The sequence below is a fragment of the Ictidomys tridecemlineatus genome, chromosome 3 (genome assembly GCF_052094955.1).
Source record: "Ictidomys tridecemlineatus isolate mIctTri1 chromosome 3, mIctTri1.hap1, whole genome shotgun sequence".
Lineage (NCBI taxonomy): Eukaryota > Metazoa > Chordata > Mammalia > Rodentia > Sciuridae > Ictidomys > Ictidomys tridecemlineatus.
Genome location: NC_135479.1, coordinates 179,282,928 through 179,298,353, shown reverse-complemented (window position 1 = coordinate 179,298,353; position 15,426 = coordinate 179,282,928). Strand labels below are relative to the sequence as shown.

The 15,426-nt window shown below is 34.2% G+C and overlaps 1 protein-coding gene across 2 annotated transcripts in view; it reads left to right on the top strand.

Moving 5' to 3' along the window:
• Positions 1-15,426, top strand: part of Htr1f (5-hydroxytryptamine receptor 1F) — a 170,592-nt gene that overhangs the window by 132,272 nt on the left and 22,894 nt on the right. The window contains exon 4 of one of the 2 annotated variants that reach the window (XM_040286936.2): positions 8,292-9,588. The exons of the other annotated variant lie outside the window; for it this stretch is intronic. Within the exon in view, the coding sequence (XP_040142870.1) occupies positions 8,334-9,434 (1,101 nt within the window). The 5' untranslated portion in view covers positions 8,292-8,333 and the 3' untranslated portion in view covers positions 9,435-9,588. Of the gene's footprint in view, positions 1-8,291; positions 9,589-15,426 lie in introns of those variants that run through there. 2 annotated transcript variants of the gene reach the window in all.

Sequence of the window (15,426 nt, the reverse complement as noted above, 5' to 3'; positions counted from 1 at the left end):
AATAATGTTCAGTGTCCTTATCGCAAGAAGCAAGTCCTTCATTGTCATCCAGAGTGAATTTGCCTCTCTTACATCCAACCCTAGTCCCAATGTGTCTTTGCATTATTTAAGTAGCACATCATACATCAGAATACTACATCATACATATGAATGTATCTTGCATTTTTTATGTCTCTGCTTTAACTCACAATTATCCCTCTATCTGCAAAGGCTTTAATTGTTTTACATGGTGTTTTAGTCAGCTGTTTTATTGCTGTGACAAAAGACCTGATAAGAACAATTTTAGAGGAGGAAAAGTTTATTTTGCACTCATGGTTTCAGAGGTCTCAGTCCATAGACAGCCAGCTCCATTGCTCTGGGCCCTAGCTGAGGCAGAACATCATAGTCAAAGAGTGAGGCAGAGGAAACTGCTCTGTGTTACAGATCTGGGACTTTCCAGAAAACTGAGGCAGCATGAATACCCTCCAGTCAAATCCCAATTCATTTGCTCAAGTCAGAACAATATTAGACATGTCACTCAGAGTAGCAGACATGAGTTTATTAAAGGGATAGGAAAAAGGAAAGGGAATACTCTCAAGGGAGAGAGTGGGTCTCCTGAAACAGAGGAGGGACCATGCCTTTCCTGCACTCCAGTTTTACGGGATCCCAAAAAAGTTTTCAGAGAGTCTTGCCCTGCCTGATAGCAGGATGACATCAGACTTTCAAGTCCCCACTGCCTAAACATTCTAGGTCACCTTGGCCCATGCTACCTAGTTCTAATTGGATTCTTAATGACAAATTCTTACAGATTTTGTGGTTAGGAGGAATTATCCTTATTTCCCTGAGTTTCAGAGTATGGTCTATGAAAAGGATGACAAAAGTCTCCCCCTTCAGTGTAATGAGTTCTTTTATCACCACTATTTCAGGCCTGCATTTCTCCTTCAGATAGCAGGGAGTTTGTTAATGAATGAAACATATCATGTCTACTTAAGGCAGGGCTGCAGGTAAATTGATTCTTGTAAAAGAAAGTATGTGGGGCTCTATTGCCAGTTAGCCAGACTGGCGACCTGAGCTGCGTTCACAATAGCTGGCTACATCAATAACTAAGAAAAACGGCGAAAGAAGCACTCTACACACAGAAATACCTGTTGCTTACAGGAATCAGGGACGGCTCTCGGCCTTCAGAATCCATTGGAAAGAGAGACAGAGAACATGCCTGAAACCATCCTATATATTGAGGGGAAGACATTCGAGAGAGAAAGTTCAACCAAAATGAGGCAAGAGATTGGGTTTCAGGGGGGTGTAGCCCAGTTTCACTGGGTGATGCCCACTCCCAGAGCTTCATTCCCCTGACCAGCAGAGGTGCATGCAGCAGAAACCAGTTCCACATCTCCATTGCTCAAGACTAAGAGTGAATACTCATCTCCTATGTGGCAGCTCCTGACATACCCCCTTCTTAATTTATAAATGCAATTGGGGGGTTATAATTTCCAGTCACTGAATTTTTGGTCCAAGGACATCATGACCTACTATTAAAATGTGAAAAGAATTAGTAGAAAATATATCATTTGAATAATATACCATGTAAAATGTTTCAACATATTTTTAGGATTAAAGCCATTCAATTAACTCTGAAAGATCCAGGTTATTATTATTAGTCTGCCAAAAACTCATCAGAAGATTTTTAATCTTTTCCCAATTTTATTGGGAAGCATTGTATTTGGCCATAGTAACACAGACATATTTATAATTAGCATGGCATTGAAGCCTTTCCTTAAACCATAGAGAGTTCATTGCATTATTTATTACAGTGGCTTCTTCAACTTAGTTTCAATCCTTGCATCAATATCCATCTGACTATGGAGCTACTTGAAGGTGATTTAAGCCAAATTATTAAGAAAATTTACATGTTCTAAGTTTTAAATATATAGCTACAAAGTCTGTAATTGTAGAAACAATGAATAAAATTAAAGTAGTCACTTCAAGGATCATGAGACCAACAGCTTGCCTAGGTCTGATTAATTGGCATGCACCTGTTTCAAAGCCTGAACATTTACTTCAGCATACCATGGTTCTGAAATGGTAGCTGGCAATAGGACAAAGGAAGGTCAATGACAGATCAATGTCATTTTCCTCTGTTATAATTGATGACATAGTTAGACAAGTTGCATGTTTTATAGGCTACCGGATATTTATTATTCTTTCTCTGATTCTCACATTTAAAGGCTCAGCACAATGGGTCCACTTTATAGAATTATTCCCTTAACCTCATGTTGCCACCACTCACATCTGTCTGTCCCCTATCATCAGGATATCACACCAGGAAGCAGAGAGAGAGTTCCTCACCAGGGACAAAAGCACACCCCCAGTGACCCACCTCTTCTAGCAACAACCTATCTGCCTATGTTATTAAAGCCTATGGGGTGGAGTGGAGGTTAATACACGGAATAAGTTAAGGCATTCATAACCCAATCATTTCACCTCTAAACTTTCTTATATCATCTCATACATGAGCTTTTGGGGGACATGTTATATCTAAACTGCAACACATGTTTTGATTAACTCTCTCTCCTTTGCATTTCCAGAGCATTATGCCTTCATAATGCCCTCATTTCTTTTTATAATTGATTATAATTATGTGTTCAGCTGGTTCATTACCATGTTTATCTTCTTAAAGTCAAGAACGGTGTGTTGTCATTTTGTTGTTGTTGTTTTTGTTTTGTTTTGTTTTGTGTTTTTTTTTTTGGTGTTAGGCTTTTGTGGAGGGGAGAGGGTGATAGATACCTTTTGTAGCTATCAGATCAATCAGAATATAAATGGCACTCAATAAAGAGTTTTTAAGAATAAATGGGGCAGGCTGGGGTTGTGGGTCAGTGGTAAAGCCCTTGCCTAGCATGTGTAAAGCACTGGGTTTGATTCTCAGCACCACATATAAATAAATGTATAAAATAATGATCCATCAACAATTTAAAAATGTATTTTTTTAAAAAAAAGAATACATGGGAACGATATAACAAGAACAGAAAGGAAGTCTCAAAGTTGAAAGCAGTTTTTAAAAAAATTAGAAAATCCTGAGAATACATTCCTCCTATTACAATCAACACACGTAGACATGGCCACTACCTTAAATGTTTATTCTATTGATATTTGCTTCCTTTAAACACATTTCTCACTTTATAACAAAATCTTTATCGAATAGAAAAAGTAGTTACTTTATAGACTGCATGACCAGAATAGAGTTGTTAAGTAATAAATCTCTTTAGAGTAAAATGGTGGTTCAGAGAAGGTTTTATTTCACCAATGATTTATGTTATTTTTATAGAGAAGTTTATTAAACTTCTATGTCTCTGTTTTCCTATTTGATAATAATTGTGCCTACCTCATAGGTAGCATTAAGAAATAAATGGCTTAGTACAGTATCTCTGTTAGATAGCTAGTCAGCCATGAATAGTGAGAAAAACAAATGAAGCCTGACCCAAAACCACAGGGAGCCTTCTGATACATTAGCACCTCAAAGAAGGAGGCTTGGAATGTTAAAATCTCCCCCAACCGTTGTTACATTCCCTTGACACTAGAGACTAGATCACACCCTACCAGGTGGCCTAGACGTTCCCTGATCACCAATATCATCACAACCACCAATCACCTGAGTCTCAGAAAGAAAGTTGCTGAGGGCTTTTCAAAGGATGATAAACCAATCAAAGGGGCAGGAAATCCAGGCAAAAAAAAAAAAGAGGAGAATCAAATTCCTCTGTGAGCACCACACCATCTCTTGGAGGCAGTCCATGAGGTTCCTATGCTGCCAGTCAAAAGTCAGAAGGTGGGCTTGGGTGGTACTTTGTAAACTTCCTGGGGCTCCCAATAAAATTGGAGGGAAAGTTCTTTTCTCTGCAAGGATCACCTTCTGCCTTAAGAATGTCCCTTTTTTCCTTTCCTATTCCTCCTAATAAATTCATACCTATATGAAATCTTTCTGGCATTATTGCAAGAAATGGGATATGAAGAGGAACCTTCTCATTGCCTCATTTCACAGAAGGCCCATTCTGTGTAACACCTATAAACCATTCTGTGTAACACCTATAAAAGCAAACACTCAGAAAAGATGAATATTATTATGAATTTAATTGAAACAGTCAACTTATAGTTTTTCATGAGGTCTTGCTTTTTAAAAAAACATTTGTATTACACACATACCTGTGCACACATATACCTTATTCACAGTAAAAAAAAATATTAAATTATGCCTCTAGAAGCTAATAGTTTAACCTAAGTACAAAATATATGGGACATCAAAATCAGATTACTGAATATAAACAAATATTTGATAAAAAAAAATACTGTGCATAAACAAAAGAGAAAATGCACCAAGTGGCTAGATCAGCAAATTGGCAAATATTTATGCAGAGTAAAGTCTAGAGAATTTTGCTCTCTGCTGTTATCAGGAAGATTGCATATAACTGCGTAAACTACAGCCTTTACACAGAGGAATCTTGACTAATTCTTAGGAAAGACATTTGAAATACAGAATGTTGTCTATGTTCTAAGAGCAGGAGAAGCATAAGTAACACAGTCTGTGCCCTACGAAAGAGGTGAGCCTAACTCTATGAGGACACACAGTGGGAACTTTAAATATAATGGAATGGGGCTGGGACTGTGGCTCAGTGGTAGAGCGCTTGCCTTGCACGTGTGGGGCACTGGGTTCCATTCTCAGCACCACATAAAAATAAGTAAACAAAATAAAGATATTATGTCCATGTAAACACACACACACACACACACACACACACACATATATATATATATATATATATATATATATAAAGGATCATGAAGGAATCTGGTCAAATATCATGTCTGAAGATAGATGTTTTATTAAATTTCTAACTGTAATAGTAAGGAAAAAAGTCAAATGAAAGTAAAACCCTATTGTGATTGATTGCATTTGTTGTCCTATTTTCTTTGTTGTCTATGACAATTGGAAGATTAATTAGGTTTTAAATGAAATACTGGAAAATTTCTGGTAAACTGCAAAATACTATATATGATGCATATGACAAAAATTTTGATTTTTTTTTCCTGGGATTAAGGACCATTTTATCAAGGCTAGTTTAAATGCTACAATGTGAAACTTAGAAAAATCTGTTGAATTATCAAATAACTCAATTTCTAGTTTTAAACTGTCCAATTTCCCATAGCAGTGATTTTTATTATGGAAACTCACATAACCACTTGCAGTTTCTCTCACTTAATATGCTTACCAAAATACATTTCAGGGTCATTTCTTATGTCCAAACTGTGTATGAGGCAAATTACTGTTGAAAGTTATTTTTGTTTGTAATGTGGAAAATGTCAACTCTTTTAAATCAACTCCCATAACACTAAGTAAACATCATTGCAAATAAATTATCCAATTAAGAAAGTATCCAAGGGGTATAGCTCAGTGATAGAGCTCTTATCTAGCATGTATGAGCACCTGGGTTCAATATCCAGCACTGAAAAATAAATAAATAAGAAACGATTCTGTTTTTAGATTGAGAAAATAGTGTAAATTTTATAGTTAAAGAATAAAAGAGGATTGGAAGTAAAAATTAATTAATATGCCATGCTTCTAATATATCTTCCTTGCTTTGGAGAAAGCATTTCACACATAACCATTATCTCCTCAACCCCCTCAAAAAACAAAAATGGGTTTCCTGAGAGAATCTACAAAAACTGTGAGGTTTGCTAAGCTCCTTGACCCAAAAGCCCACTTAGTGAGGTAAATTAGCATATCTAGCCTTCTATGGTCATTTTATGAAATTAGGAAAATATCTGAGTGTTTAGTAGTCTTAGTGGATATAAGGACTTAATTTGGTTTAAAATATAAAAGAAGATTAGTTGGAGTCAAAGAACCATAGAGTATTACTCCTTATAACAACTACATGTATGACCAAGCATCCAGTTTACAAAGGTGAACTTGCCAGAGAGGAGAGCTCAGAATGGCACTTACCCTGAAATAAAAGTTATTCTTCTTTTCACAATGGTGACCTTTCTTCTGAAAGAGGACTCTCTACCCACAGTTTACAATCATTGTTTTAGTGTATGTTATTCTTAACTAGAAGTCAGATAATTGACAATTCACAAGGGCCAAATTATAGAACCAGCCTATGTGTCCATCAAAGGATGAATAGAAAAGACAATGTGGTATATATACACAAAGGCATTTTACTCAACCATAAAGAAAAATGAAATTATGTCAAGGAAAATGGATGGAATTTGAGAGCATTATATTAAGGGAATAAACCAAACTCAGAAATCTGTCAATGGTCGTATGTTTTCTCTGATATGTGGAAGCTAGAGAAGAAAAAGAAGATGAAAAGTGGAGGGGGTAAATCACACGAAAAGTAAAGGGAGATCAAGGGACCAAGGGGAGGTATGAGGGGAGAAAAGGAAAAATACTAGGGAACAATATTGACCAAATCATATTGTCACGTTATATGCATGTATGAATGTGTAACAATGAACCCACTCTTATGCATAATTATAATATACCAATAAATAGTGAAAAAAGAAAAAAAAATAAAAGCAATTAGAGTACAATCAAATAAAATTAATACACTTTATAAGGTAGTTTTTCCCGTTAGTTTTGCTCTCTTTCTTTAGTAATTCTTTAGGAATTACTTAGGAAATTTTCTTATGAAAACAAAGGAAGTAGAAATCTAAATCTATTCTTTGATATAATTGTTACTGTACTTTCCTCTTCTTTAAATTGATTTTAAAGTGATAATGTCTCAGTAGTTGAAACTAATACTATCAAATACTTCCTAAGAATATAAATAATCATTCATGTGATGTAATTAAATATATTATAAACCACATTGGAAGCCCACATACTCAGTATTTGACTTGTGTTTAGGTTAAATTTAATTTGCTCTTTCAGATAGTTTTTGAAGCCAAGTGCTGCTGCTAAACAAATTGAGTGGCAAAAGAAATTTAAATACCTGCTATCCAGAAAATGGGTGGTTATCTGTTGTATGGTTAAGTTGCTACATTACTTATATTATATCATATTATATTATATTATATTATATTATATTATATTATATTATATTATATTACTTATATTATATCTATATTACTAATATCACTACCTATTTTTAAAGCACAATTAAGGCAACTCTATGTAAATAATGGAGTCCAAAGTCTATATGGAAATATAACTAGTGGTTCTCAAATTAGGGAACCTCAGATCAGCTGAAGACTTATTAAAACACAGATTGTGGGGTCCCACTTCTGGATTTTGTGATTCAGTAAGTCTGGTGTGAGGTCATAAAATTTACAATTCTAACAAGTTCCTAGGTGATGATGATGCTAGTGGTTCAGGGAGTCATGTTTCTCAGCATAATCAGCATAGTTGTTCTCAACTGCTTAATTTTTTCAGTGCTACAGCATCTATGAGTTTCTCTCCACTAAGGGCAGCTACATAGCTTTTCACCAGAACTCTTTCTCACATTCTTGTTTCCAGGAGTTTCTCAGTAAATTATGTTAATCTAATTTTTCTTTGGGTGTTTCCCTATTTTTATTGCTGTCATGAATGTTTGACCACATATATCATTGTTATAATGGGCAATGCTCTATGGTTCTTTGACTCCACCTAATCTTATTTTATCTTTTTAAACCAAATTAAGTGCTTACATTCACAAAGACTACTAAACACTCTGACATTTTCCTAATTTCATTAAATACCATAGAATGCTAGATATAATAATTTTTACTTACTTCCCTTTATGTAACTTCTATATCCTGGCATAAAATATATTAAATTTTCCTGTAGTCCTATGAGCACAATAATAATGTTCTCAATGTAACTTTGAATTAAGTATAAAATTGTTTATGATTTTGAATACTGCCCTTAATATGATGCTTTCTTATATTACATTACACAGTGCATAAATAGATATTAATTACGTGTGCTTTTAAAGTTTTTCTGCTATAGACAAAGAGAAAAAGGTAGGACTACTACAATTTTTTAAAAGCAATTCTATAATGGTAGATAATTTACTGAGTAATTTGCTAGTTTACTCATAAAACTCTTTTTATGTGAGTCATATTTTGAGAAATGTTTTAAACGTTACCTATTGTTATTGTTCTTATTGGATTCACTTAATTAAATGAAAAAACATAAAGTTTGCAATCCAAACTCCATTTTTTGAATCCATAGAATATTCTGGGAAAATATACACATATACTTTTTAAAAGGTTACTCTTAAAAGGAAGAGGAAAATTCTCAACGCCTTCTCTGAACTGTTTTTTTTTCCCCTCCTTTGTTACAGGTATCCATATTTCAGCTATATTAATCTTTTAAAACAAAAAAAATGGATTTCTTAAATTCATCTGATCAAAACTTGACCTCAGAGGAACTGTTAAACAGAATGCCAGCCAAAATTCTTGTGTCTCTCACTCTCTCCGGGCTGGCACTGATGACAACAACCATCAACTCCCTTGTGATTGCTGCAATTATTGTGACCCGGAAGCTGCACCACCCAGCCAATTATTTAATTTGCTCCCTTGCAGTCACAGATTTCCTTGTAGCTGTCCTGGTGATGCCCTTCAGTATTGTGTATATTGTGAGAGAGAGCTGGATCATGGGACAAGTGGTCTGTGACATTTGGCTGAGTGTCGATATTATCTGTTGTACCTGCTCCATTTTGCATCTCTCAGCTATAGCTTTGGATCGCTATCGGGCAATCACTGATGCTGTTGAGTATGCCAGGAAAAGGACTCCCAAGCACGCTGGCATTATGATTACAATAGTTTGGGTTATATCAGTTTTTATCTCCATGCCTCCTCTATTCTGGAGACACCAAGGAACTAGCCGAAATGATGAGTGTGTCATCAAGCATGACCACATTGTTTCCACCATTTACTCAACATTTGGAGCTTTCTACATCCCACTTGTATTGATTTTGATCCTCTACTACAAAATATATAGAGCAGCAAAAACATTATACCACAAGAGACAAGCAAGCAGAATTGCAAAGGAGGATCTGAATGGCCAAGTCCTCTTGGAGAGTGGTGAGAAAAACACTAGACTGGTCTCCACACCCTACATGCTAGAAAAGTCTCTATCTGATCCATCAACAGACTTTGATAGAATTCATAGCACAGTGAAAAGTTCCAGGTGCGAGTTGAAGCATGAGAAATCTTGGAGAAGGCAAAAGATCTCAGGGACAAGAGAACGAAAAGCAGCCACCACCCTGGGATTAATCTTGGGTGCATTTGTGATATGTTGGCTTCCTTTTTTTGTAAAAGAATTGGTTGTTAATGTTTGTGAAAAATGTAAAATTTCTGAAGAAATGTCAAATTTTTTGGCATGGCTTGGTTATCTCAATTCCCTTATAAATCCACTGATTTATACAATCTTTAATGAAGACTTTAAGAAAGCATTCCAAAAACTTATGCGCTGCCGATGTTAGTTTAAACAAAGTTTATCATTTTAGGGTAGAGTTTTTTTTTTTTTTTTATCTTTCAGTAGAGTAACTAAATGAATGTTAAATAATATACCATTAAAAACTTTTAGAGGACATATTAAAGCTGCTAAAAGGATAGAATTTATATTTTATTAGAACCATTAATAGAAAGTATATTGATTTCATCATTCTAATCAAAATTAGAAAATAATTTATTCAGATTATAAAAAAATATTTTGCCTTTTCTATATATCTAAAATGATAACTGGAAAAAATATGAGTATATGGTATTAATGACAATAATTTTCCAGGTTTATATCTTAAAAAATTATAGAAGAATTTTCAGTTAACATACTTCCATCCATAATCTCTATAAGATCCTGTTGTTTTATTGTATAATCCTTTATTTTACAAAAAAGATATAATTTTGCAATGCACACATTTCTCCTTCTTAACCATTTTTGGCCCTTTTCCACCTTACCCTGAGCATAACAATTTACTTAGTATGAGTAAGGATCAATACTGTCTTTTTATTTTGATGGTAAAGAGTAATCCTAAAATGAGTTAGGTATGGCAAAATAATTCTGAATAATGAATGAGTACATTTTAAATTTTCTGTTTGGTATACGTTTCTAGAAGAATATTATCTTAACCATGTAGTATCAACATCTGAAATCAAATCCTCACCCAAGGAGTGGGAGGAAATTATAATTTCCCCTTGTTTATTTTAGAACCAGATTTAAGGCACTAAGCATTCTAGGTTATTCACCATACTTATTATATTTCCAATCTCTTATTTAAAACAGAAAATGCGTTTCACTTCTTTTAATGTTAATTAGCTCAGTTACTAACTAAATCTGTCACTTTATACTTCATCTCCGTACCTTTGATTTAAACATCATTTTCTTTTTATGAGAGAGAATGTAATAGGAACTTTACTTTTAATTAAACCACCTCTAGTTTTCTGATTGGTGGAAACAAATAATCTTTGAGAAGGCTCATCATAAACCAAGACTATTTGTAAAACAACATATACCTTTATTTTTGAACCACAACTTTGTATTTTAAAATATACTTTGCTGGGGGAGGTGATTAAGAGTGTGTTACATCATTTTTAAATATATCTATGATACATTGCTCCTAATATAATACATATTTACAGTTTCCATTTTATATAAGATACTGAGACATGTATTAAATAGAAGATACAGGAAAAAATAAAATACAGTTTCTTCTCTTCATATATGCTCATAGTCAAAAAAAACAATACAATGAAAACTATGATAGAAAAGAACAAACAAGGATTTGTCAAGAAAGTTATTTACATAGTTATGATGATACAGAGAAAAAATTGATCACATCTGGTTGAGAAAAGAATGGGAAATTTTCATAAAGAATGGATCTAAAAGTGGTGTCAGATAACACTAGGGTTTAGGCAAGAGAAATGGAAAAGTGCTCTCCAAGTAGAGGCCATATCAGAGATCAGGCTGTGTCATGCAAGTGTTCATGGGGCATGTTCATGAAGTAACAATTAGTTTGACAGATATTTAGAGCAAAGGAGATTAAAGGAAACATTGGGCATTGTTAATGACTGCCTTTCCACATTAAAGAAGAAGAAGAAGAAGACGAGGAGGAGGAGGAGGAGGAGGAGGAGGAGGAGGAGGAGAAAGAGGAGGAGAAATCTACTATCAATTTATGAATTTTTTGTGGTCATTGAGTGTTCACTGGTACTTTTTAGCAGAAATATTACAGTTTAGAACAAAAAGATGAAAAAAAAAATTTGATCGGGTTTGAGCTACTGGATATAATGGTTTTTGTTAGAAAGCAAACTGATAATCCAGGCAAGAGCTGATGAAGTTCTGAACTCGGTTCTGGCAAAGGAAATCAAAAGAAGAGACAAGTGAGACAGGAATATAGGTTGAGTCTACAGGTTATATAGCAAACTCTTTAATAAGATGATGAAGCAATATAAGTTGGTGAGATAAGGTTGTCATTAACTGAATAAGAAACTCAACAGAAAGGACCTATTGATGAAATGATGATTTCTCTTGGGGATATGTTAACTACATAAAGACATAACAGAGCTCCTGGGCATTGCTAACCACTTCTGACCCAAGCAAAAATGACAGAAGAGTTTTCTCTCTCTGACCACAAAACAACAGATATGTAAGGCTTTGGGCCATGTATTTTGTCCTCACTGTGCTTTCTTAAAGGATCCATATGCTTTGTTCAAGTCCAAAGCCCGGGGTAGTTCTCATTCTCTTAACATCTCTTTCCCATTCTCAAGTACCAATTTTTGATTCTGTGATTGATTCATTCAAAGAACTTGAAAAAGCTAAAATTATCTGTTAATTTATTTTCACTCATCTCTTACACACACACACATGCACACACACACAAATTCACGTGTCTGTGTGTGTGTGTGTGTGTGTGTGTGTGTGAGAGAGAGAGAGAGAGAGAGAGAGATGGGGAATTATAAGAGACACAAACCATCAACCCAAAAGAACAGGTGAGGGCCACCCGAATATAGATACTGCCTTTTGATTTGAGTTGGATGAAAGCTCAAATCCAGAAAGATTATGCCACAAGTGACAGGGAAATCAAATATTCCTTTGGAGTTCAGCAAAGAATCAAGTTTACTATTTCTCTGAGTGTGTTTCCATTTTTTTAGTTTGAAGGAGCCACAGCACATTGCAGTAATTCTCACTTCATCTATGTGTTTTCCCAATAAGCTGAGGGTCCATACTGACGCTGCCATCCCTCATGAACAAATATGAGTAATGTCTCTTTAATGTCTTTAAATGGTAAGGAATGAAAGAGCTAATAATCTGCAATTTTCACTTTATTTGAAATTTATCTAAAAACACATTTACTTAACATGATATATTTCCCAGAATATATACAATTTAGTCTCTCAATGAAATATTTTACAAGTTACTAAAAGCTCATGATTTTTGCAAATAAAAAATCTATAATAAATAAAATAATATAGCAGTTCATATATTTAACTAATAATGTAGAGCAAGAAAATACAAATATCATAGAAAGTGATTAAGTAGGAGAAATAAAACTATACTTCCTGATAGAAATTTTATATAGCAATACCAAAAAATTAAGTGAAGAATTTATTTTTGATATCCTCCTCTGTATCTTTTCAAATGAAGGATGTGTGAAAATCAAAGAAAGTCAAAAAAGAAGTCAAGCCAATGGATACTAAATTCAGTAAAGCAGACTATCTTTAAACATAACTATGCACGAATTTTGCTTGAAAATCCACTTCTGCTGTAAACAGTGCCCGGGCTTATTTTCTTTTTGTTAATAGTTTTTTTGTTTTGTTTTGTTTTGATTTACAACAGGCCCATAGCACAAACAGCTTTATCCAGGTTGATGAGTTGATCCCTAAGTAAGACCAATTTTCTTTTTGAATTCCCGAAACCAATCTTCCTTTTCCTTTTCTGGTTTGTGAATTCCCCAACCATCTATGTTACTTATGTTAGTTGAATCGATTACAGACTAGTTCCCTTAGTAAAGCACAATCCCTGTATTAGTAGGTTCAGTTCTAATCTTGTTCCTCTTACCCAAGTGTTTTTTTTTAATCAAAAACAATAAAGAATTAACTGAAAGCCAATTACTAGAAAATATGATGTGCTCCACAAAATATCATGAAACAGGAAATAATTATGCAGTTTTTGCTAAAAGGCATTCCTCTGTTTCAAGAAAGAACTGTTTTCTTGTGAATAAAAAACAAAACTACTTTTGACTTATAGGTCAGAAAATCAAATTTATTGTATTTCAACAGAAGGAAAATATGAATGATCTTTTTCCTTAATTTATTCCAAAGTCCTTAAAAAAATAATCCTGCTTAATTTAAAATGTGTCCATATTAATTTGCTTCAGAGATGTGTTTCTAATATCTTCCTAATAACTAAGGTGATTAAATGTAGACTCTTATTTTGCCAAAAATTATTTTTAAAAGAAAATTAGTATTTTTATCATAAATAAAATAAATATTTTCATGTGACATTGTGATACTTTTTCTTGGTCTTTTCACTCAGTTCACTTTCCCTCATTTTTTAAAATGAGGAAAATATTGTTGAAAAATATTTTCCAACATTATAATAAATTTGGTTATTAATATAGAACATCTCTACAAAATGTGGTAGTATTTAAATTCCACCTAGGAAAAACAGATTTTTTTTTTTTAGAGAGAGTGAGAGAGGAAAGAGAGAGAGAGAGAGAGAGAATTTTTAATATTTATTTTCTAGTTCTTGGCGGACACAACATCTTTGTTGGTATATGGTGCTGAAGATCGAACCCGGGCCGCACGCATGGCAGGCGAGCACGCTACCACTTGAGCCACATCTCCAGCCCAAAACAGATTTTTTTTTTAAGAATTTTCCATCTCTGGTCAAAAATAATGAAGTTCTGTTTAAATTATATTAAAGTCTAATATTATCTTTATCAAGAATAACAACAAATAATGTCCAAGCAGTCTTTCATTAGAGCTTGTGTTAGATGCAATTCCAGCTTTTCTCATAGAAGGTTTCTACCTCTGCATAGACACTAAAATAATATTATTCATTTATGTGGACCCAGCAAAGCTTGACATGTCTTTCTTCCTATGCTTTTCAATATCTTTTCATTAAGTTACAATATTATTCCTAAACCATATATACTTAAGATTCACACCTAAAAGTTATACTTACATTATGTATATCATTACTATCACATAATTATATTATATAGCTGGGTCACTTTGTGTGCCATTTTGCAATGCAAACTGACATTAAGAAACACTGATTTGGGGCCTAGCATGGTGGCACACGCCTGTAATCTCAGCCACTTGGGAGTCCGAGGCAGGAGGATCACAAGTTCAAAGCCAGCAATTTAGCAAGGCACTAAGCAACTCAGCGAGACCCTGTCTATAAATAATATATAAAAAAGGGGTTGGGGGTGTGGCTCAGTGGTTAAGCACCCTGGGTTCAATCCCTAGTACCAAAAAAATAAAAAGAAAGAAACACTGAATTGAGGGGGAAAAAAATCAATCTTAACATAGCACACTATGGAGCTTTTAGATGAAATGGGAAGTTGAAGCAGAGTACTTCAAATTTCAGATTTTAGAAACTGTGTCTGTGAGTTCAAAATGGAGCTCAAGAATCTGGGTCTTTAGCAAGAATCTTAGATTATTCCAATGAAAGTGGAGTCTAGAGCTTTTATTCTCGAGACCACAGCTTTAAAGCTCCTTGCTAGTTAAGTGTTTTGTGGGACCATAGATATGATAAGTAAAAATGAAATTTCACCACCATTTTACTCACTCAAAATCCCAGAAAACAACCTTGCTACTACATGAAAAGTGCCTAATGCAAAACTATATAGAAGCAGAAGTCAAAATCATATCAGCGTTGCTGAGAGAATTATAAAGCATTTGGGTTAAAACAACTATTATAATTTATTCTCAATCAGAATACTGTTAAAATTTTCTAAGGCAAGAAAGTTATTCATTACAAATGAAGCAACTGTTTAAAGGAATCAATAATTCTCTACATTTGAAATTAGAAAAGGCTCACTTATGAATCCTGATTCTTTTGCTCATCATTAACCTGATGCTGAGCAAGTTTGGTTTTATACTGTTTTCCCTCAGACTACAGTTGAAAGACCCAGGAGACTGAGTGAAATTAAACACTCTTTAAAAACAGTGAAGGACAAAAAAAGGAAATTACCATTATCATTATCATTATTCTCTGTAGTAAGTCTAGAATGAGTTAGTAAACATTTATGTGGAACACAGCTCTGCATTGTGTGCTGCTTTCTGATTCAAGAGAGAATCAAATAAGTAGTTGGTGGCCTCCTCCTGTAGAGCAGTATAGCCCGATGTGAGCCATGGAAATGCCACTCTGAGGGGACCCACTAGTCTTTTCTCTTGCTCCATTCTACCATTCCCATTCCTAAAAGCCTGCCTGTTTACCTCTGTAGGAAAATATAATGTGATCTGTCTACC